The sequence below is a fragment of the Lytechinus variegatus genome, chromosome 2 (assembly GCF_018143015.1).
Source record: "Lytechinus variegatus isolate NC3 chromosome 2, Lvar_3.0, whole genome shotgun sequence".
Classification (NCBI taxonomy): Eukaryota; Metazoa; Echinodermata; class Echinoidea; order Temnopleuroida; family Toxopneustidae; genus Lytechinus; species Lytechinus variegatus.
Genome location: NC_054741.1, coordinates 36,512,244 through 36,535,971, shown reverse-complemented (window position 1 = coordinate 36,535,971; position 23,728 = coordinate 36,512,244). Strand labels below are relative to the sequence as shown.

The window sequence follows — 23,728 nt, the reverse complement described above, 5'->3', positions numbered from 1 at the left end:
ATCATGATTTCCAAGAATTAATCATCCTTTTCATGATTTACAAGTAATTATTTAGTTGGAAACAAGTCTCGTTTAGGATCACAAACATTGCCCAGAATGTCTACATTTCAGGAAAAAATACTTGAAATGAAAAAATAAAATAATAGCTTGCCCTTCACGCTCGAACTATTTAAAGGTCAAGTCCACTTCAGAAAAATGTTGATTTGAATCAATGGAGAAAAATCAGACAAGCACAATGCTGAAAATTTCATCAAAATCAGATGTAAAATAAGAAAGTTATGACATTTCAAAGTTTCGCTTATTTAAAAAAAAATAGTTATATGAACAAGCCAGTTACATCCAAATGAGAGAGTTGATGATGTCACTCCACACTATTTCTTTTGTTTTTAATTGTTTGAATTATACAATATTTCAATTTTTACGAATTTGATGATTAGGACCTATTTGCCTGAAGCACAAAACGTTAAAATAATGGAATTCCACGTGTTCAGGGAGGAATGAAACTTCATTTCACATAACAATGACGAGAAAATCAAAACATTTCATATAATGAAATACAAAGGAAATAGTGAGTGAGTGATGTCATCAGTTCCCTCATCTGCATACCGACCGAGTTTGATTTGATTTGATTTTATTTGTCAGGTAACTATGAACAAGTACATGAAAATATGAACAGTAGTGTATACCTTGACAGGATTGCCCATGAAAGCCGAGATGGCTTATTTCCAATGGGATCCTTACATCAATCAAATTATGAGATGTGCATATAACTATTTTGTAAAATGAAGCGAAACCTTAAAATGTCAGAACTTTCTTATTTTACATCCGATTTTGATGAAATTTTCAGTGTTTTGCTTGTTGAATTTTTCTCTTTTTATTCAAATCAAGTTTTTGTTGGGGTGGACTTGTCCTTTAAATAAGGATTATGAGATTATTTTACAGTTATGTTGATTTATGAGAATAAAGCTTAATTAGAAGTGTACCACTTCAAAGAAACAAACGAAAATCAACTTCGAGCGGCCGATCGGGGAAAATGTGGCTAAAAAAAATCTGGGATTTTCCAAAGGGGGGCAAATTTTTTAAAGGATATTTCGTCCGCAAAAAAAAGGTATGTCCTCAACCAAAAGTAAGGGATTTCTTAACAGAAAAAAAATTGATAAAGTAAAAAAATAAATAAATAAAGAGGTCATCAGGTAAATTTGGGGATCAGTGACTCGTCGGGGTTGGGGGGCAGTCTGCCCCTCCCCCCTTGTCGTATTGTCAATATAATGCACCTCTATAGATATGCATAGCACATGTGTCCGTACTACATTGAACTTGGACTACAAATATTCCGTTGAAATTTAGATGAAATCTCCCCCCCCCCCGTAGAAGACATTCCTTGTCCCCCCCCTTCATTTGTGATCTCAATAATGAGAAGTATTCACTCACAACAAAGTTTGTTTTAAACTGAAATATTTTTGTCAAATATCAAAATGCATTTTAATCAATAATTGTATATTTACAAATTATGTTATAAAATTAATACTATTGAATAGTTTATTAAAGATGTATTCACTATTTGTAAAACTTGATCGAGGTTGGTGCAACGCAGCCGAGGGACGGTACCGTAGGTAGACTGAAGACAAAGCGATTTCTAGATTGGAAAAAAATGGGTAAAAAACACAAGAAGCATCACAGATCTGAACGAAAGGAGATCGACGGTGAGAATTTCAACAATTATAGTATTATAATTTTAAGTCATTACTGTCAATATCTATTTTTCTACAAAATAGACAACACTTGCGCAAAATATATATGTTTTCACTAAGTTTGAACTAACGTGAAAAAGTACTGATGGGACCGAAGTAAATTTCATTGTCTTAGCTTTGGGCCGCAGCAGTCGGCGCCAGCGCGGCGTGCAGGCCCGGTGCCGCGCCACTTTGACTAGCCACCGGCCTGGCCGGGCGTAGCTTCGAGAGGACTCCGTGATGATATTTAAAAATATTATTCCGTATACTTTTACATCATGAAGCCTCAGAACCCTCCCTAAGGCTATCCCGGATGGATTTCCCTTGCCTTGGCTTGGAAATCCATTTTTAAATTAAGCAAAAAAAAAAAATAAAATTGAAATTTTTTAATTTAAAAATGAAAATCAATTAGATCTAACTATCGTTCGGTGACGTGAATTTGTTGGATTTTATTTATCTATTTTTTACACTTTCATACGCCAAATGCATGCGTATGAAGGTACGAAAAAACTGTTGCCACAGATATGAAAAATGAGAGATTTGTTACCCCTCCCCCCAAAAAAAAATTTGAAAAATAAAAAAATGAAGGAATGAAAGGCAAAAAGAAAGCAAGACAGAAAGAAACAAACGAAGGAAGGAAGAAAAAAGAAAAGGTAAAGAAAGGATAGATGTGAAGGAAGGAAAAAAAGAAAGAAAGAAAGAAGGAAAGGATGGAAGGAAAGAAAGAACAAAAGAAATAAAGGAATGAAGGAAAGAAAGAAAGAACAAAAGACAGAAAGAAATGAAGGAAAGAAGCAATAAAAAAGTGAGAAAGGGTAAAAGGAGAGATTGAAAGAAATGAAGGAAGGAAGGATTGAAAGAAGGAAGAAAGGAATTAAAGAAAAGGTAAAATGATAGATAGTAAAAAATTAGGCTTTTTATGTGCCTGGAAATGTATGTAGCATATTGGTCCATCCCTTCAGTCTATACTGTGTGGGCTAGAGGCTATAAATAGGCATTTTAAAGTCTTTAGGCTGACCTAGGACTGTTTGAGCCTCTGAGAGGAGCCATGGAAACATGTCACATCAATAGATAATCAGCATGGCGGCAAGAAAATGTGAAGATGTCGCTAAGTTTAACTACATTGTTCCCTCAAAATATAGAAAGAAATTTTGAGGCCAACTCACCTATAGATTGACTTTTTGGACACTTGTCTACCGCACAAATCTAGTGCCATTGCCTAGCCTAAGAATGAGGCTCAATATCTACGATTCACAAAACTGTTTGAATTTTCAAATTCCGACACCCAGAAGTTGAGTTATTGGCGTCTACTGTATGTGATACAAAATCGAGGCTTTTTGTGATAAAAGACGATTGCATAATCTTATTATTCTCTGTTTTGGGCACGGCATACTTATAATACATAGCTTATGGGGAATGTACTTGACAGCTGGCAGACGTCTGTTTCGAGGAGTTTTTTACCTTTTGATTTTTTTATTTCTCCTCGTACACAGGTGGCTCGCTAGTTTGCAGCCGCCATTATGGGAAAATTCATAAAAATAACTGGACCTAAATATAGTTTGTTATGCCGACTTGGCACTAAATGTACCAAATTGGGAAAAAAATCAAGTTAAAGGGAACAAAAGCAGTGACTTACCTTGGCCTGTCTTGGTTTTTCATGTAGCTTCCACTTCTCTTGTCTATCCGAAGTTGATATAATACACAAACATATGGTCGTCGGAATAACTTCCGGGTTGAAACCATTTGCCAGTCAGATCATCCCTTCTATAACGGGTTGGATGGCTTGTCGATGGTACGCAAGCGACAAACGTTCAACAACAGGAAAAAACTTGCCGATGTTTACATGGCCATCTTGTTCTCTTTGTCAGAAGCTAAGCTAGGAGACGCATATAGAGGGGGTAAATGTCATGACAAAACAAATGATCATACAATTACCAATTTACTAAAGAAATAAGTACCGTAGCAAAATAAGTCTTGGTAGTCATAGTCAGCTGTCTTTGTATGCTTTGTTTAAATGGGAACCAGCCTGTATAACGAAACTCTGACACTGGTTCACATTCGAACGAGTTAGAGAAAAAATAGTGACGAAATAAATCTCACTAGTCGACTGCCTTAAGTGGTATTTATTTGTTGAAATATTAATCAAGAACTTAACAATCACCAGCCAGTTTTGCTTTGTTATTGAGCTCCCTCCCTTTCTGTGTGAGAAGGTGCATATTATATCATGTACCCCAACATATTTTGCTTGCATGCTCCTTTGTTGGCTCACCCATTATCTTTTATTAGCTACAACTTTTTATTTCAGATCCTAATGAACATTTGTGGGGTCGAATTCGCTATTATACCCAGTCGCCATTAAATCAACTAGACAATGTGAATTGTTCTTGTCAAAATTCACTATCATGTGGTATAATTTCAACTGGATAAACACTTTTTAAAAAAATTAATTTGTAATTAAAAACATTAACATGAGCCGTCAATAGCAGGATTCAAACCCATACATACAGTGCAGTGTAGAGCATTATAACTTAACCTGATGCCTGAAACCACCCGGCTGTTACCAGTCAATGGCAGAATCGGGTGTTCTATTTTCTGTAGGCTTTATAACTTCACTCCATATAAATTCTATTGGTATCTCTGCATCACTCGTATTTCAATATCCTAGATTGGATTATTGCCAGTCCAAAGATTGCTGTTATGTTCACTAGTATTATAACATGAAGCCATGTTTATGAGAGGTATATTTGGCTGATATTAATTTTGTCTTTATATACAGATGGAATGCCCGACAAGTCGGAACGTTCGGGGGAGCCTCCACTCAGGCTGGTTCTTAAGGTTGGGCCAGAGAACATCATGACAGCTTCTCCCAGCTCCGATCACTTCAGTGCAGCAGCAGATTCACCGGCGACACCGGATACAGAGTACAGACATTCTCATCACAAGAAGAAAAAGAAGAAGAAGAGGAATGACCATGATAGGAAAAGGGTAAAGTGGTCTTTTTCATTTCATTCCCTTTTTTTCTGTCATTCGTGGAAGTTATTATTCTGTGAAGATCAAAGTATGTAATGGTTCTTGGTGGTGATGTTGAGAAAAAGCAATGAAAAGACAGGATCTGTAAAGGGTGGAAGAGGGCGGCTGGTTTGAAGGGGCGGGGGAGGTGTCAGAAAAGGAACATTATAAAGTATCCTCCTGCTAATGATGCCGCTCCAGTTCTCTCTTTAGGCAAGTGAGTGACCAGCATAAATAATAAAGTAATATAGCTGACAAGACTCAAAGAAGGGGAAAATTTATAGGGGGAGAGTCTGATATTAGGACTTTGATATGCAAGCACAATTCTACACTCTTGCACCAGGGATGTATTTATAGATTTTTTAATTCACAATGTAATCACTGACAAATGGCACAAGTCATGATTACATAATTGCGATGGTTAAATTTTCCTTAGCTTGGAACATAAAGGTCTGTAACCAACAAATGTATTGTACATGTACAGTGCATGTTGATGAATATCATGTGATTTTTCAGTGAATCATTGATAGTGATATAGGCTATAATCCTCCATTGCTGTTAATTAACTTCACAATTACTATTAGCTTTAATAAAAGAATGAAATTTTTATTTGACATTTGCAATCAATCAACAAAAAGTATCCTAGTTAAGAATTGATGAAAGTAATGACGGAGCATCAGGCTTCTCCATCATTTACAGACAAATGGTTAAGCATCAATGATACAATAATGCAAGCTGCCAAAATTATTTTAGATACAATTAGATTGTGTGTTTAAATTTTCCTGATGTTACAAATGGATAGACATGAGTTATTGCTGTCCTTTTGATTTGAAATGTGCTTTGTTAATGAATTTATTCCTCCATCACTGTGAAATCCTAACCCTATCTTCATCCTTACCATTATCTAACGAAGTGAAATTTTGTATTTTTCTTTTATCAGACATCGGGCCACTTTGACACCAGCCAGTCAGCCACGCCCGACCCCGATACCCAGGAAGATGATGACTATGAAGTGGAAGGAAGCGAGGAAGGGATGGAAGAAGGGGGTTGGTCTGAACCGCCTCCCTCTAAGAAGATCCTCCTCTCCCTTCATGAGAGACGGGCCAACCCTTCAAGACATTGTAAAGAGGAACCACCAGGTATAAGAATGATAGTGGTTCCATGGCATGACGTTTGCTCCAGCAACAATGGCTCCGCTCTAAATTCCACACACTAAAATCTAATGACCTTCTTCAACCCTGGGTTTAGCACTACACGCTATCCTAAACCTGACCCTAAATCTAACATAAAACCCTATTGCAACCCTAACCCTACATCATGGACAAAATTAAGCCTGGAACAATTGTCGCAAGAGCAAATGTCGTAGGAGCAAATGTTGTGTCAGCATATTAGTGATAGGTACATTTATATAGTGCAGCTACTAGTACATGTACATGCATGTTTGACTGCGTATAATAAAACAACTTATTTCTATCATGGCGTTAACTGAGCCGCCATATGTTAAAACAATTGTCAAGTAATATACACACACCTTTTTTGAGCTTTGGCTAACATATGATCTTAGTTGACACTTTCTGATGACCCTTTCCATAAAAAAAAAAAAACTCACAGCTGCTCCAGGCAATTTCTCCCCCAAAATGATTAAAAGAGCCCTGGAAAACAAAAAAAAAGAGCCTTGGTAATCCACATTCACTTTAATACTAAAGCTTATCCAATGTCGCAGATTTCGGTGGTTGATTGTGAAAAGTAGCCCCCCTCCCACAAAAAAGAACAAACAAACAAATAAAAAACTTTCCCTGTAAGGTTAGTTTAATACGATAATGGTGAGAGTATCCGGATTTTATGACATTTACTTGGTGAAATCTAGCAGTAAGAAGCAGATTTGTTGTTTGAAACATAGAAAACTTTCAGTGATTTGCAATATGTACTTTTATCTTTATCATGTAACCAATATCCTCCTGTCATGCAAGTTTAAATGTCAAATATGTTGAAATTGCCATTTTGAGACATTTTCATATTGAGGTGTTGTTATGGGCAAAAATACATGACATCATACTATTCAATTGGGATGGGGGTGGCACAGGTCACCCCCCCCCCCCCCCCGAATAATAGGTTTGCAGATCAACTTTTACGCTAGTGATTGTCGTATTTAGCAGACCTGTTCAATTATGACATCTTCATTAATAGATTATACTTTAAAAAGACTAAAAAACTGAGTAAAGTTGTATTTTTCTTTCTAGCAGTTCCTGAGAAAAGGCCTATTTTGAAAGTACTAGAGAACCTCCAGAAAACCCTTCAAAGGTAACCATCTTTAATATGATAGCTTTAATAGCTCATGAAAGGTTTTTCTCAGTTGTATTGCATTTTCACATAGTCTAATTTCACACCTTTCGGAAAGGGAAAGTGATATTGATTCAGATTACTGATCTTTTGCACATGTGCATGGATGCTAGTGTAAGGGTTGAAATTGATCAAATCACAATTTTAGATTTTAAAGCTCACTCACCTAGAAAAAAAGGAATGATATCTGTTGCTTTGGTAGTGATTAAAACAAGCTGTCAAATTTAAATGTTTGATCATCATTACAAATGGATGCTAAATGGTGATAAAAGGTAAAAGATAGCAGTTGCAGCAAACAGTTGTTTCATGAGGATGTCTTTAAATCAAGTTTAATTGTCAACGTATTATCATATATCTAGATCTGGTACATTAATGTAAACTTATTTTTGTGAAATCATGAAAACTTAGCTCAAAACCGATAATTCTGATGATCACTATTAAACACAGAAAAGCATAAGTTGAACAAAGCTTGGAAAAATACCTGACATTTGATGCATGTCTGTGCTTAATTTGCTAATTTTCTCTACAATTACGCATTTTCCTACAGAGCCACTTGGCACATATTTTTTATTCACACATACAAAGACTGAGATTGTTACCACAACTGGTATTTATAATTGCTAGATGATACCAATAATTATAGGTTAAAAGACTGTTTCAAGAAAATCATTGACTCTGTCTGAATTATCAGCTCTGACAGTTTCAGTGATATCTTTGATTTTTGTTTGCTGAGAGGACTTTGTCATTGATTGCTATGTAAACTATCAGAAAATCACAACTTGTTACCTGTCAGTGCTGATAGCTTTCCATGATATGTTATTTACTAGTAATATATTTTTTTTTTGTCATTTCACTCATTTTTTTCAGGAAAGATGTTGATGGGTTTTTCGCATGGCCAGTGAATGACATCATCGCTCCAGGCTACTCAAGTATTATCCTACATCCAATGGACTTCAGCACAATGAAGAAAAAGATGGAAAGAGAAGATTACAACTCAATCGATGAATACAAGGTAAAACGTGAAACCTGGGTCCCATCTTACAAAGAGTTACGATTGATCCAATCAATCTTAACTGTTTGGAAATCCATCCATACCATAATATTTTATTTTTCAAAGGAAATTTGCTCAGTCACCTAAGTAAAACAAACAGAAACTTACTGATTCTTAAAGAGAATGATAAATGTGTAAATATACATCATATCTAGGAAATAGTTTGAACAAATTTTGCATTTTAGATGTTGACGTTGCTGGCTATCCACAGTTATGGTTGATTGGAGCAATTGCAACTCTTTGTAAGACAGGGACTTGTTTTGCATGTTCTCAATGAAAAAATAATACCCAATCTTGCAACAGACTAGATAGGAGATAAGATTCAATTGAAATATTTACAAAAAGAAATGGGGAAGTTGACATCCCAGGTCTTGGTCACATTGCCAATGGGAGGATCCACATAGCATAAGGATCTCAATATTCAAATGCTCATTTCTTACTATTAACTCAATTTTGATTATTATCTTTTTGTTGATCTTATACTCTGATTTTTCTACTTTCACACAATCTAAGTACGGGTTGTATTCACATATGTCAGATGCGAAGTGAATAAAAACAGAATAAAAGAATACATGGTAAGAATAATAGGGACCAAATAGAAGCCGAAGCCTGTTTACATTGTATCCCTACATCGTTTGTATTGATCCCAGGCTGACTTTGTTTTGATGTGTGAGAATGCAATGAAGTACAACCGACCCGAGACCGTTTACTTCAAGGCAGCCAAGAAACTTCTATCTACCGGGCAGAGAGTCATGAGCAAGGTATGAAAGGGAGGGGGGAGGGGTATGTCTGCACATCTATATACCATATTAATGGACTGAAAATTCAAGATAACTGCCAGTTAAAAGTAAAAAATGATATATCCAATATTCTAAAAAAAAACGAGTTGATACAGAATCCAATGAATGACCACCCTAAGTGTTTATTGATTAAATAATATGTGCCAATGTCTCTGGAAGAAATTGTGTGAGCTGAGAAATTAGCAAACATCCATGACAATCTAGTTAGGTAACCGGCTTTTTTCAAAGCAATGATAATACACTGTCCCAAATGCACCTATCTGTTTTTGCAATCTGCACTATAGTTATTTTTCTGCTTAGATTCCAGAATTTATTAAAGTTAAGTTTGTATAACTATACCTGATATAGATCTATTATTTTATGGTGACAGATAACCTTGGTTTTGCAGAATTTCTTATGAAAATAGTGTCTGTAAACTGCAACTATTGCAACAAGAACAATTTTTTTTTTCTTACTCTCCCTTTTTTTTTGGGGGGGGATGGTTTGCATAAATCCTAAGCCTGTCATTTTGAGATTGAAAGAAAAAAAAATCCACCCCATGTGTGTGCACCTACATAATTTCACACACTTCATAGGCTTTGATAAGGAAGATTGCATTACACTTTTTCGTAGAATGCCTTCATTTCAAATGTTTGCTTACCCTTCTTTACTCAGATATCTATTTCTGTACTTAAGATCTAAGGTTTGTGTTTTCTGTCTTTATTAGAATCGCTCATAGGTGCATGCAACAAATGCACAGACCTTGGACATCACACCGTGATGTATGATGAAATGCGGAAGAGATGTAATTTACGTTTGACCCTTTTTTACCCGTTGTTCTCAGGAGCGATTAGCAACCATCAAGAGGGCATTTGGGTGTGTGGATGAAGGAGAGGGGCGATCTAAACCCAGATCTAAGCCCAAACCCAGTCAGAAGCTGCATGCAGAGGTAGAGAGCATGCCCCTTCCTGAGCTCATGGATACAAACACAATGGATACCATGGTAACGGATGATGCATCAACAACAAACCAGACTGATGTTACTGGGTGAGATCTTTATTTTACTATTTCTGCGGTTGTACTGAAAAGCTAAATAGAAGTTGGTGTAGATACGTACACTATTGGGAATACAAGTAATTTAGATTGTAGCATGATGATGATGAAGACGACATATGATGATGATGATGAGGATGAGGATTATGATGATGACAATCTTGAGGATGATGACACTTATAATTTAATAATGATAATGGTATTGATGAAATTATGATGATGATGACAATGAGAGTGATGATGACTGATAATATAATGATGATAATGATTTTAATGAAGTTATTATGATGATGATGATGGCAATGATAATGATGAATATAGATACTACTGGTATCATCACTCAAATCAATATTTACCCCAGCTGCTTCCAAGAAATGCCTTGCTCCATCACATGTGGATGGAAACCGGCAAATGGAGATTACTTTTTCCAACTTCTTTTTATGTCACAGAAATCACATGTACATAATGGCTCATTCAGGTTGATTGTCAGGTTTTTTTTTATCCATTATTGATGACATCCCTGAACTACTAGAATATTTTCTACAGTTATTGAATATCATACAGACCATGTGTTAACCATTAATGTGGCTAAAATTGTACATTATATGTTTTTTTCAAAACAGATTCTTTTTTCGTGCAATAAATCTGAATATTTTCTACATTTGTTGAATGGTTTACAGATCATGTATTTCTGTGGTAAAACCTGTGCATAATTTGTTTCATTTATACAGGAAATCTGAGGATGAGGATGACATGGATGAAGATGATGCCAAAATTCTCATCCAGGAGGTTTTAGAGGCAGCCAAAGCTGCAAAAGATAGACTGACAGCTAGAAAACCCAATAGTAAGGTAGGTTAACAGCTAGAAAACCCAATAGTAAGGTAGGTTATCAAACAAATTTAATAGAAAATGCAAAAGTAATTCTAAGAATTCCACGCAAAATGTACTTTTGGAACAGTTCAAACATGCTGGTGTTTGGGCTATTACAAGGTATTGAGTGTTGGTAATTGTTTGTTTAATAAGATACATGTAGAAGATAGAGATAAGGATCCCTGTCATGTGATAAAACATCATCATTTCAAAACCATGACTGTTATGACCAGCATCATGACTATCATCATCATCTTCATCATCATCATGATGCAGCAGCATCATCTTCACCATCATCGCCATGTTCTTCATCATAATCATCACCATCATCATCATCTTCACCATCATCATCACCATCATCGCCATGATCTTCACCATCATAATCATCACTATCATCATCTTCTTCATCACCATCTTCACTGTCATCATCATCATCAGTACTAAAATTATGGCTATATTGTTCTTTGCAGTTTGGTTTCCTGAGGAAAGACAAAGCTGGTACGACCACCCTGTCTGTTCTGAACCCTGATCGGGGTGAGAATGAAGAGAATCGTAAGGTCAATCTTGGCTTGTTGACGGGTAGATTGTCCCATGGTACGGCATCATTACCAGGATTCAAAGAAGATAAGAGAAACAAAGCTCTTCCTGGTATGTGCAAACTCTCCTTTTTTATTTTATCAGAATAGCGAATGGATCAAAACTATGTGTGGTCTCTCATTGACTGTGTTTATTAAATAGCTAGTCTTAAAATATAACTTGTGACATGAATTTTTATGATGGAGAGAATAAGATATTGATTTTATTTTGAGAGGTAAAAATTCAGTTATGTTGTGCACAAACCATTTCATTTATATTTCAGTGTATGAAAGAACAAATAGTTGAATATATTTAGATTTGATAATAGAGAAGTTTTTTATTTAGTTTTGATTGGTTACAATGATGGTGATTACTCATGTTCAAGGTTGGGTCCTTTTAACTTTAAAATTAGAGGAGGACAATTTTGCATATGATTGATAAACTCCTACGGTTTGTAATATTCCAGTTATTTGTAAAGTTATGTGTAATTTTACAGCTTAATGACCAAAACCACCTCAATCTGGTTTAATGACCAATGACCAGTCTGTAGTGTTCTGCCCTTAATCGAAGGAATTTCATGCGAACTCAAATGTTATGTTGGTTTTATTTTCAAGGAGATAAAGCACCAACTTTGATGCCTGATTACCGGTATTCACATTTTGTTTGAATTTCATTAAATCCACTGGAATGCAACAGTGTGCCAATTAGCCAGGTTAGCGGCAAGTGTTTAACAGTTGGCCCAAGTACACTGTAATAGCAACATACTAATGCATTCAAAGTAGAAATGCAAAAAATACCTTCATATATAGTTCATTGACGTGCTTTTCTAGTCGCCTCTTCTGACCGCACATAAACGTTGTTAGCGCTAAACGATGCGCTAAAAGAGGCCCTGTTGCAACCAGTAATGTGGCAGCAATGCATTACTTGCACATTGAAATAAATGTTGTGAATTAAAAATCCGAAAGATGTGACTGGGCTTACTGTTAGCGCTCTGTTTAACAATGTTTCTGTGTGGCTGGCACTGGTCTATACAATTTCTGCAGCCTTACTATGAAATTTGCCTGTCCTAATATAAGAAAGGAAAGGCCATTTGAGAAAATTTACCAATGAGGTAACTCCTAATTTGGTCTATTGACCAATGATTATTGTGCAATGATCCTTCCATTGTCAGTAGGAGCCATGGTTTAGTGGTTCTGATTCCCGCCTTTTAAAGGGGAAGTTCACCCTGAAGAAAACTTTGTTGCAAAAATAGCAGAAAAAATAGTAAAAAATATTGGTGAAGGTTTGAGGAAAATCCGTTAAAGAGTAAGAAAGTTATTAGAGTTCAAAGTTTTGGATTTGTGACGTCATAAACGAGCAGCTGCCCCATGTGTTATGTAATATAAAATGCATGAATTTGCATCAAATTTTGCATGGTTCCTGATGACTTAATTTTATTTTCTATTCATGATCGGGTGTGAAATGTTTTGTCTATATTGATATACAAAAGGTACAGTGAAAACCATTTTCAATTTTCTGAGAAAATGACATTTCATTGATTTTTTACCATTCGCTATGTAGGAATGCTGCTCGCATATGACGTCACAAATCAAATAATTGAAATTCTAATAACTTTTTGATTATTTGATGAATTTTTCTCAAACCTTCGGCAATATTTTTTATTATTTTTTCTGCTATTTTTACAATAAAGTTTTTGTCAGGGTGAACTTCCCCTTTAATCAGAGGGTCGTGTGTTTGAATCCCACCGCAGTCTAGCGTCCTTTTGCAAGGCATTAATCCAAGCTGCCACTCTCCACCCAGGTGCTTAAATGAGTACCAAGTAGGATGTGAAAGTCAATGTAGCTTGTCCATCACTGTGTGCACCTCATTGGCGACTGGCTGGATTACTCCGCAGGGAGTGGAGGATGTGCAAGCATTGCTTGCGGGAGTGACTGATTGAATCTGATGACCCGGGTAATAATAAATCTGTAAGTGCTTAGATACGTGCAATGTATGTCTTCTTCACATTATGAATAACCAGATAATTATTGAATATTGATTATTCTTGTTTAATAGTGAGCTACCTGATGTATGGCCCATTCAGTTCCTTTGCTCCAGGATATGATTCAACTTTTGCTAACCTGAGCAAAGAAGAATCTGATCTTATCTACAGCACATATGGGGATGAGGAAGGAGTCAAATATGCAAAAAGGTAATTAACACAATTTAATAAAGGGGGAATTCCCTCAAGGAGGTCAATCATAAGATTCGATTATGAAGTGCCTAATGGGGGCTGTAAATTTTTCCTGTCATTTTGATGAAATATGAGGAGGAAGTCAAATGTGCAAGGAGGTAATTAAAACAATTTAATGAAGAGGGATTCCCTCTAGCTAGGAAGGTCAAACACATGACTGAAATATGATTGGTAATTTTTTTGCAAGATATGACTGCAATTTTCTTCTTTCTTTTTCCTTCAAGTTGTACCAAAATTTATAGGCCTATATCAACTATGTTTATAACAGTTTTTTTCAAATCCTAGTTTAAAAAAAGCTTTTGGAAGTTGGTTTATATGATGCATGAGTTCTTATTTGATTCACCTAGCACAAATTATTTTGATCAGGTGGTGAAAAATTACCCCCCCCCAAAAAAAAGGATTTTTTAAAAAATAGAATTGAAAATAGAATAAAATGCTGAAATGAGAATGCATTGAATTCAATGAATTATTTGAAACCTAGTTTTGACCATGGATATTGTAGAGCTTTTATTTTGACAATGGCTCTTCTTAAAAGTTCAATTATTTACCTTAGTTATTCAGTTGCAACTTTGGTATTTAATATCAGTTTTGTTCATGTGCTTGATGTTTATGTTGTCATTATTTCCATTTTACTTTCAACCTGCTTCTCTTGTGATTCTTTTCCTATTCTGATGTGTTCATTCACTCACTCAATTATTTTGCACATTATCTTGTCGGATAATTTAGGACTGTTATTTTGACATTGGCTCTCCTTTAAGTTCAGTTATCCACTTTAGTTATTAATTTGCATCTTTTAGTTTTTAATATCAGTTTTGTTCATGTGCTTGATGCCTATGTTGTCATTATTTTCATTGTACTTTCAACCTGATTGCCTCGTCATTCTTTTCTTCTTCAGATGTGCTTATTCATTACATCCTCCTCACATCTTATTTCTTTGTTCATCATTCTTATATAATCATCCCAACATGTCATTCATCTCCATCCACTTATCTCTTTTATTGTTATATCTATGAATTGGAGGACGACATTTTCATTCCACACTTCCATTCTCTTTATTCCAGTTGAATTTGAATTTGAATTTATAGGCCTATATCAATTATGTTATGTGATCCCAATTTTGATCTGGCAAAGCCAATGTAAGAGAGCAGTGCACTACCAGACTGTTTCGAGTTAAGTTCATTCTGCTCCTCTTCTCTGTTTGCTGTGTATTTTAGCTCATTTTCTACTCTTCTTTAATTTGAACATATTTTTTTCTTTTTACAGCCCATAATTATAAAAAAATATGATAAAACCTAGCATTCCATAGAAGTGTGGACTACTTAAATTCTTGTATAGAGTCAAACATGGGTTAAAACATTCCATTTTGTTTTTATTAGCATTCAAGAGTATGTGAAGGATAGCGGTGATCATGTGACCAAGATGGTGGATAATCTCCTTGACTCGCTCACCAACGGAGAGCATAGCAAGACCAAGGAACAAATAAGGCAGGTCGGTATTCAATGTCAAAGGGTAATTCCACACTTGATACCAGTTGGGTTTTCTTATTATAAAAACACACAGAATAATGATAGAAAAATTAATGAAGGTTTGACCCAAAACCCTCATAAAATAATAATTGAGTAACAATTTTTTTTAATGGTACATGCCTATTTGTTTCAACAAAGGAAGAAAATAATGATAGAAAAAACGTTGGTGAAGGTTAAATGAAAATCCATCAAAGAGTTTTTTTTTGATCAGCTCCTCTATATATCATGTGATATAAAATTCAATAAATTCCATTTTTTAATGTAACATGATGAATGAAAATATTCTTTTCTTGTACAATGAGGAATGAAATGATGTCTGTTATATCTCCCATGCAAATGATTTTTTTTTGAGAAAATGGCATTTTGAATTCATACCATATCACACAACATATGGAAGGAGCAACTTGCTTGCCACAAAATCAAAACTTATATTAGAAAAAAAATACTTTGATTCTTCAAAATTTCATAAAGGTTTTCTCCAACTTCAATATCAAAACTATCTTATCTTGAGAGTGAAGTTCCCCTTTAAAGGACAAGTCCACCCCACCAAAAATTTTATTTAAATAAAAAGAGAAAAATTCAACAAGAATAACACTGAACATTTCATCAAAATCGGATGTAAAATAAGAAAGTTATGACATTTTGAAGTTTTGCTTAATTTCACAAAACAGTTATATGCACACCCTGGTCAGTATGCAAATGAGGAAACTGATGTCATCCACTCACTATTTTCTTTTGTTTTCTATTTTTATTACTCTTCATCGGCAAGTGAAAAAGAGATTAATTCCTCATGAACATGCGGAATTAGCATTGTTTAATACTATATAGTTCAGTCAAGTTGGTCCTTATTGTCAAATCTGTAAAAAATGAAATATTGCATAATTCAAACAATAAAAAACAAAAGAAATAGTGAGTGAGGGACATCATCGACTGTCTCATTTTTATGTCACTCAGTTGTGCACATCAAAATAGTATTTTGTGCAAAATAAGCGTGACTTTAAAATGTCATAGCTTTCTTATTTTACATCCGATTTTGATGAAATCTTCAGCGTTATGCTAGTTTGATTTTTCTCTATTATTCAAATCAACATTTTTGCTTCATTGTGTTATATGTATGAACAGCTGCCCCATATGATATGTAAAAAGAAAAATAATATCTCATTTTTCAAATTGTTAATGAATAGTGATTGCTTTGGATGGGGTTTTTTATTCTCATAGAATTATGTTTGAGTCAATTTGTCTTGTAATATATTGAGTGCATTGAATTATGTATCAAGTATATTGGATGGTGGTAAAATTTCTCCTTATTCATTGGTAATTCAGCAATTTTAATTATTTTGATATGTTTGTCTTGTTGCCAGAATCAGGAATTGAAAGAGTTCCAGGCAGGATTGGGCGAACCAGGTAGTCAGGTAAGCATTAAAATATTCAGTTCGATTCTCACTAGGCCTCATACTATGAAGTTACAGATTGTTCCATTAGCTTTTCAAACAGTATTTTTTTATTTTACTCTTCTGAGCACCAATAAGGCCATTCATTCATTAAACAAGGTTATGATATAATCTTGTTCTCTGTTACTACTCCCTGTGTGGTGAACTAAAGTTGGCAATGTTTGGCTTATTTTCTCTTGTTTTGGGGGACATATGCTTGATTTTTTAACACTCTCATTTTCCATTAGAACTGTTCATCATATAACTTGGCTCTCAAGTAAAATGAAATTCCTTTAATCATTTTTTTTTCTAAATTAAACAAAAATTGTTTTGAAACAATTCAGACACACTTTTACTTTCCATCAATAGAGGGGTCACACAAAAATATGCTCAAAATTAAACATTTTGAGCGGTCTGGTGAATACAAAAATGATTCCCAAGTTACTAATGAAAAATAAGTCACAACTGTTGGAAATGAGTATTTTTTATTACAAAAGTGATATTTTAAAGAATGTTTTAAACATGTGTTGTATACTGTATAGATCTACATACTGTATATTTACCACAGGCAGGATGTTTGCAGTGAACAAGACAGTACATTAGGCCATAGATGTATTTATATACAGTGTCTCTCACCAGAAAAACTTTTTAAATTCTCATCCCAAATGCTCCAATAAGTATTCCTTTGGCCTATAGTGTGATGAGAAAGAAATGAATATGCTGAAAAGCTGTATGTATTCTTTGATGCTATGCAATTCCCAAATGAATAAATGGCCAGTAAAAAGATATTTGATGTTTACACTCTCAAAATTGACTGCATAATAAGAACAATGGAATTGTTATTGAAAAATGCAATATGACAACTTTTTTTTAACATGACAACACGCTTGGTTATTCAGCTTATTTTACTTATTCGATTAATTGAAAACTGTATATCATGGTAATAAAATCATATTGTTAAACTGACATGTATATATCACTGTAAACATTTACTAGTGTTGCCGAGCAAATTAAAAGTCATGCCCACCTTGGAAAAATGTGGGTTGAATTAATAGAGAAAATCAAAACAATGACACTGAAAATTTCATTAAAAAATCAGACAAGAAAGTTATGACATTTTAAAGTTTTGCATATTTTTCACAAAACAGTTATATGCACTCCTCAGTGACATGAAAATGAGAGAATTGATGATGTCCATCACTCACTATGTCTTTTGTTTTTCATTGTTCGAATTACACAATATTTCAATTTTTACAGATTTTACAATAAGGACCAACTTGACTAAGCCATAAAATGTTAAAACATTGGTAATTCCACATGTTCAGGGAGGAATCAAATTTTGTTTCACATGAAAATGAGGAGATAATTAGAATTTTTCATATTTCATACACCTGTATATTAGAATTAAAAAGAAATAGTGGGTGGGTGGCGTCATCAGTCTGCTCATTTGCATACCGACATGGATGTGAATATAACTGTTTTTGTGAAATTAACAGAAACTTTAAAATAACTTTCTTATTTTGCATCCGGTTTCGATGAAATTTTCAGTGTTATGCCTGTTGGATTTTCCTCTTTTTATTTAAATCAACTTTTCTTGGTGCGGACTTGTTCTTTAATCTACACCATGGCATTACTATGGACCTCTGAATGTCTAAAGCCTGTACTCTTCGATCATCATGCTACAATGTCTAGGAAAACTGATTAAGTTATTTCTATATTTATACTTGTTGTCGGTCATCAATGTTCATCTTTGTTACTCCATTATAATCATATCCAGTTAACAGATGGAGCTAGTGGAGGACTAACTTCAACACAAGGTGTCAAGATTGACTTTGAGAGTCTGAAATCATTGGCTGATGAAGGCATTGACATGTCATTCCTACCAGCTTTAGGTAAAACATTTGGGTCTCTTTCTCTTTGGGCCGACTCTTTCTCAAACATCTGACATTTATTGCCTGGTTACCTCCTCCAAAAACTTAATCATCAATATCCGACATACTCCTAGATATCAACAATACAAATGTAAAACAATTCGATTTCACAATAGCCCCTTACCATATTTCATAGATCTCCTGAATAAAGATATGCTCAATCAATAAACTCATTAATCAGTTGAAAGCAATATCAGCGTACTTGCAATATCAAGTTTTTTAATGATTGAGGAAATCACCACTTTTATTCAATATCCATATATTTTTAATGATCTTTTACAACTTAATTATTTTGTTTTTATCATTCTTAATTTACCAGATCAATTTCAATGAAATTCATTGGGGACTCTTCTAAGATCATAAACAGCATAAAATACATACATTTAGGCCAGCAAAACTAAAAATAATCATACATGTATGATTTTTGGTTGAAAACCCAATTTACATTGACTTTGTACACGAAATCACGTTTTTGAGCAATTTTTTGGTCTGACATGCACTTACATAACTTTCCGTAACTTTGGAACCCTGAACCTGGGTGACGTAAATTTGGTCTCAAAAGTTGCGCAAGACTTGAAAGTAAAAAGTCAGCAAGCAGCACGGTCAAAAAAATTTGCACGGCAAAAAGGCCCCCTCCTCCCGGCCTAGATATGGTTAAAGGGATGCTCTGGCCTGAAAAGATTTATTTCTAAATAAGTAATGTAAAATTCACAGAGCGTAATGAAATAATTTGCAGTAATAAATATATAATAACGTAATCAGTTGTTATTCCAACATTTTTTTGAATATTTGCTTATTTAATATTCATGAAGACATTCCTAGAATTGTTTCACCAGAATAATGCAAATCTTTAATATGCCATAACTTTGTTATTACTTGTCCCATTTTGATCAAATTTTCAGTGTTTTGTTTGTCTGATTTTTCTAAATCTGTTCAAATCATATTATTTTCAGCCTGGAGTACCCCTTTAATCCTATTCTCTTATTGTATTTTATTGTATGTAAATCAGAGAAAGAGATGGCCGTGATGGACAAGATACAGAGCGAGACCGAGAAGGAGGTTGATCAGAAGCTTGGAAAGACTGCCGAGCTGATCAGGGATCTTGAAAGAAGCCAGAACGAACGTCTCAACCGTAAACCACCACCTCATCTTCAGTATATCCAAGGCCCTTCGGATCAGGAACATGCCATCGCTGAACAACTTACTCAACAACTCAAAGAACTTACTGCCAAGGTAATGATATGTTATAACAATGTAGTGATGTCAATCGGTACTTTAAGCAGTGTTTTTATTGTTTTTGCCCTGAATAGTAAAGTTTTATAGAAAGTACTACTACTGTCAACTGCTGTCTTTGCACATGCAGGAAATACACTGGTATGGTATTTCCAACAAATATACTTTTAATTCCTGAGGAAACCTCTGTGTATACATAGTGTTAGCAAGCTTTGATAATATTGAAATGGGCAGAGTGGTTTGGTCATTGTGTAGATCACAAAGTTTTAGGTTCAATCTACATTTGCAAATCTCCCATCAGATGATGAAAATATTGGTGATGGTAGGGATGGTGATGTTTTTCATTTTGTTGATGAGAATGATGTTGATGCTGTTATTGATGAGGATGATGTTGATGATGGTGGTGATGATGAAGATGGTAATGGTGATGATGATGTTGATGATGATGATGACGATGATGTTGATGATGATGATTATGATGACGATGTTGATGTTGATGATGATGATCTTGATGTTGATTACGTTGATGATGATGTTGATGATGTTGATGACGATGTTGTTAATGATGATGTTGATGATGATGATGATGACGATTGTAATAAGGATTATGCTGATGAGATTTACAATATCCATTATGATCATGATTGTTCTTCATGCTGTCATCTTTATCTCAATTACAGACACTACCCGGCCACCTTGCCCAGACGGAGTCTGTTCGTAAGGCAATGGGAATCACTATGGAGCCGCTATTCGATTCCCCGCCGCCCTCCATAGCTACCTCTCAGACTGCTCCCAGCGAGACTACAGAGGGCAGCAGTGCTCTCCCCGACGACAACGCCCTGCCGGATGACATAGCTAAGGAGCTCGAGGCAGATGAGACTGGTACAACCGGGGATGAGGAGGGAAAGGGGGATGATGATGTCGATGCTGAGGTTGGAGATGAACTCTTAGAGCTGTTAAGGGATAAAGATGGTGGATCATAGATAGCATTCTCCAGAATTCTTACAAGTCTACTGCAGTCCTTGGTTTTCATTTACCCTTGAAAAGTTCCCGTAATGTAAATTCCATTATTTATAAGTGTTCGCTTGGCAATATGAGCACTTCACCAGTGACTGGCTGGAATATGCCCTGAGGGATTGAGAATGATTACATTGCATGTAGGGTATGAGAGATTGAATTACGGAAAAATATAACATCGGGCATGGGGCAAATTTCCCCCGAAATGCCCAAAAGAGCCTTGGAAATTTCCATATGGTGCAGTGTACTACAATGTAACAAATTTGTCTGAGCTCAAAAGAAGTTTTTTTTAAAAACTATTAATTCTTCTCCTGGATTGAATCCATGGACCAGGTTAATAATAATTTGAATCACACTTAAATAATTTGGAAACTACCCTGGTAAGATGGCACAGGAACCAATCAAAGAACAGTTACCAAAGGAAAGTCTTGAGGAAACTTATCCTCATAAACATTTTCTGTCTGGTTTATTGATGACATGCATTGAATATGATTTTCATTTCATTGAATGTATCATTTCATTTTAGACTGGTTATTGTTAGTGGCCTCCTCTTAATTATTACCACTACCATATTTTGAATATGATTTATCAATAGCCATACAGTTTCTTTTGACCCAGGGCCTGTTGCATAAAACTTTTGCCATAAAAAAATCTGGCAAATAAACAAAAACTCTGGCAAACAGAACTATGCCAATGACACTTAACACATTTAAACCCACTGGCAAAATAAATGCCAGAGTTTTTTGATGTAACGCTCCTCAATTTTCAAGGAGAAGTTAGATCAGTGAGCTGGGACAGCATGTGCGGAAGCCTCCCATGTCATTGTAGGTTCAGGAAGAAGAGACCAAGTGTTGGATGAACAGAAAGATCCGACAAGAGTATTTCTATGAACTAAATCGATACTGTGTTGAAGTATAGAACCATTTAAAGGGTGGAAGATAAGAAGCAGTATCTTCATTTTAATGGGATCTTTGACTTATAACCAGTGAAAATATTCAATAACGGATGTGACATGGGTATGATTTTGTAGAGAGGGTGATCATAACGTCCTGCAGCATTTAGGAGCCTTGAAGATTGTACGAGGTCTAGGAAAGAGGTACATGCATACTGTTGTTAAGGTGTTTCCATCCGAGTAAGACATTGAATGTTTGAGATGTAATGTTTTGTAAATGAACTTGTATTTATGTAATAAAAGCCATTCCATGTACATATGATATATTTGTGTAGTACCTGTTTTGTATTTGTGTGTTGTGCAGGGTGGGATTCTGAAGTTAGGAAGGAATGGAACCCATGATCCTCTGTTTGAAGGCATGTGTCAAAACCACATGTCCATGATGGATAGAAATGACTCCAGGGCCAGATAAAATAATGCCGATTTTTATGCTTGTCACTTGATAACCTTAATCATGTGTAATCAAAGTGACTGTACGATCAACCAGTGATACCAGCCCCCATTGTAGTGTAGTTTGCCTACTAGATAAAGATGACAATAAAAAAATTGACGATAAGGACGAGCAGGAGGAGGATGATCATAATGGTTATATCGGGAGGAGAGACTTGCGGGTCATAGTGATTTAGTTCACTTTTGGCCTCCCAGGCACTGTTGACGCCAAAAAATAATAATAATGGTGATGAGAGGAGTAGAATGATGATAATGATGAGGATGATGATGATGATGAGGATGATGATGATGATGGCAATCGTGATGACGATGGTGGTGGTGGTGATGAGGAGGATGATAATGGCAATCGTGATGATGACTATAATGATAGTTATTGCGGTTGTGGTGGTGATGAGTATGATGATTATGCAGAATAAATATGAAAATGAGACGCTGGTGCTAGTGGGAAATGGACAAGGAGTTCAGAATTTATTAAAAATTAATTTGAAAAAAAAAATGGTTTTCATTCTTCATTTATTAATGACCAACTCATCTAATTATTTACTGGGGTGAAACAGTTTTCAAAATTAATGATGATAATCATCTCTTTCTGAAGAAAGTATTGAAGGGTTAGGTTTTAATTTATGTCTAAAACGAAAGAAGAGCCAATTAAACCTGATGCAATTGGGGGTTTGGTTGAGTTTTTAGAAATCGCCCTAAAAAGTTACTTTTTGGAGAAAATGACAAGTGGTATGTAAATGTTAGTAGGCATTATATCATCTTGGCATTGGACTAAATGACAGCTCGCCCGAGTGAGTATTAGATCAAGTGATGGGGGGACTGATAGGCGATTGCCCAAAACTGGTAGTAAGCGGAGCTACGATTTTAGAATTTGACGAGTTCGTCGCGATTGAAAGAATGGATGAATGAAGACTGAGAGGCGTTGACACTATATTACATCGCTGTCGATCGGTACATCAGAATGTGAAACGGATTGAGAGAGGGGGAGGGGTACTAGCGTACCTACGGGGGGGGGGGTGCAGAGAGGGCAGATTGCCCCCCCTGACGAATCACAACCCATGCAAGGGACGTATCCCTGCCCCCCCCCCCCTGACGAGTCACAACTGATCCCTGGCCCGCTCCTTTGAACTTGATAGACCTTTTTCTTTTTTTTTATTTGCTTGTCAATTTTTTTTCTGGTACGAAAACCATAGTTGAAGGCCTTTTTTGGCGGACGAATTTGCCCCCCCCCCTGTGGAAAATCCTAGGTCTGGGAGGGGGTAGACTGAGAGAAGGAGGGGCAGACAGACGGAGGGGATAGACAGGAAGTAGGGGGCTGGCATAGGGAGAAAGACAGACAAACACGCAGACAAAGAGGGGGGGGGGGTAGGTGGAGACTGGTATAGACGGGAGACAGACAGACAAAGAGGAATAGTCTGAGGAGAAAGAAAGAATAAAATCAGGGGAGACTGGGAGAGAGAGGGAGAGACAGGCAGACAGATATTGATGACTAACGAACAGGGAGGGAGAGAGAGAGCAGGGGGAGACTGATAGACAGACAGCTAGAGA

General features: G+C 35.6%; 1 protein-coding gene across 2 annotated transcripts; it reads left to right on the top strand.

The window, feature by feature from the left end:
• The first annotated feature begins 1,584 nt into the window (after positions 1-1,584).
• LOC121407987 (bromodomain-containing protein 7-like) lies at positions 1,585-21,992 on the top strand. Of its 2 annotated transcripts, none has more exons than XM_041599275.1 (15): positions 1,585-1,703; positions 4,507-4,715; positions 5,680-5,878; positions 6,983-7,040; positions 7,947-8,091; positions 8,781-8,891; positions 9,754-9,956; positions 10,694-10,811; positions 11,303-11,480; positions 13,464-13,599; positions 15,018-15,129; positions 16,529-16,579; positions 18,375-18,489; positions 19,538-19,761; positions 20,442-21,992. In XM_041599275.1, the coding sequence occupies exons 1-15, from the start codon at positions 1,652-1,654 to the stop codon at positions 20,742-20,744; spliced, it is 2,214 nt and encodes a 737-aa protein (XP_041455209.1). In that variant the 5' UTR covers positions 1,585-1,651; the 3' UTR covers positions 20,745-21,992. The 2 variants fall into 2 exon arrangements, with proteins under 2 accessions (XP_041455209.1, XP_041455208.1); XM_041599274.1 differs by having other exon boundaries at positions 6,980-7,040.
• The last annotated feature ends 1,736 nt before the right edge of the window (positions 21,993-23,728 follow it).

Excerpts from the sequence above, each read along its gene's own strand:
- LOC121407987 (XM_041599274.1), top strand. The coding sequence starts at position 1,652 with ATGGGTAAAAAACACAAGAAGCATCACAGATCTGAACGAAAGGAGATC. Across the intron at positions 5,879-6,979 it reads TTGTAAAGAGGAACCACCAG|CAGTTCCTGAGAAAAGGCCT; the intron begins GTATAAGAATGA and ends TTTTCTTTCTAG. Across the intron at positions 13,600-15,017 it reads GGAGTCAAATATGCAAAAAG|CATTCAAGAGTATGTGAAGG; the intron begins GTAATTAACACA and ends TGTTTTTATTAG.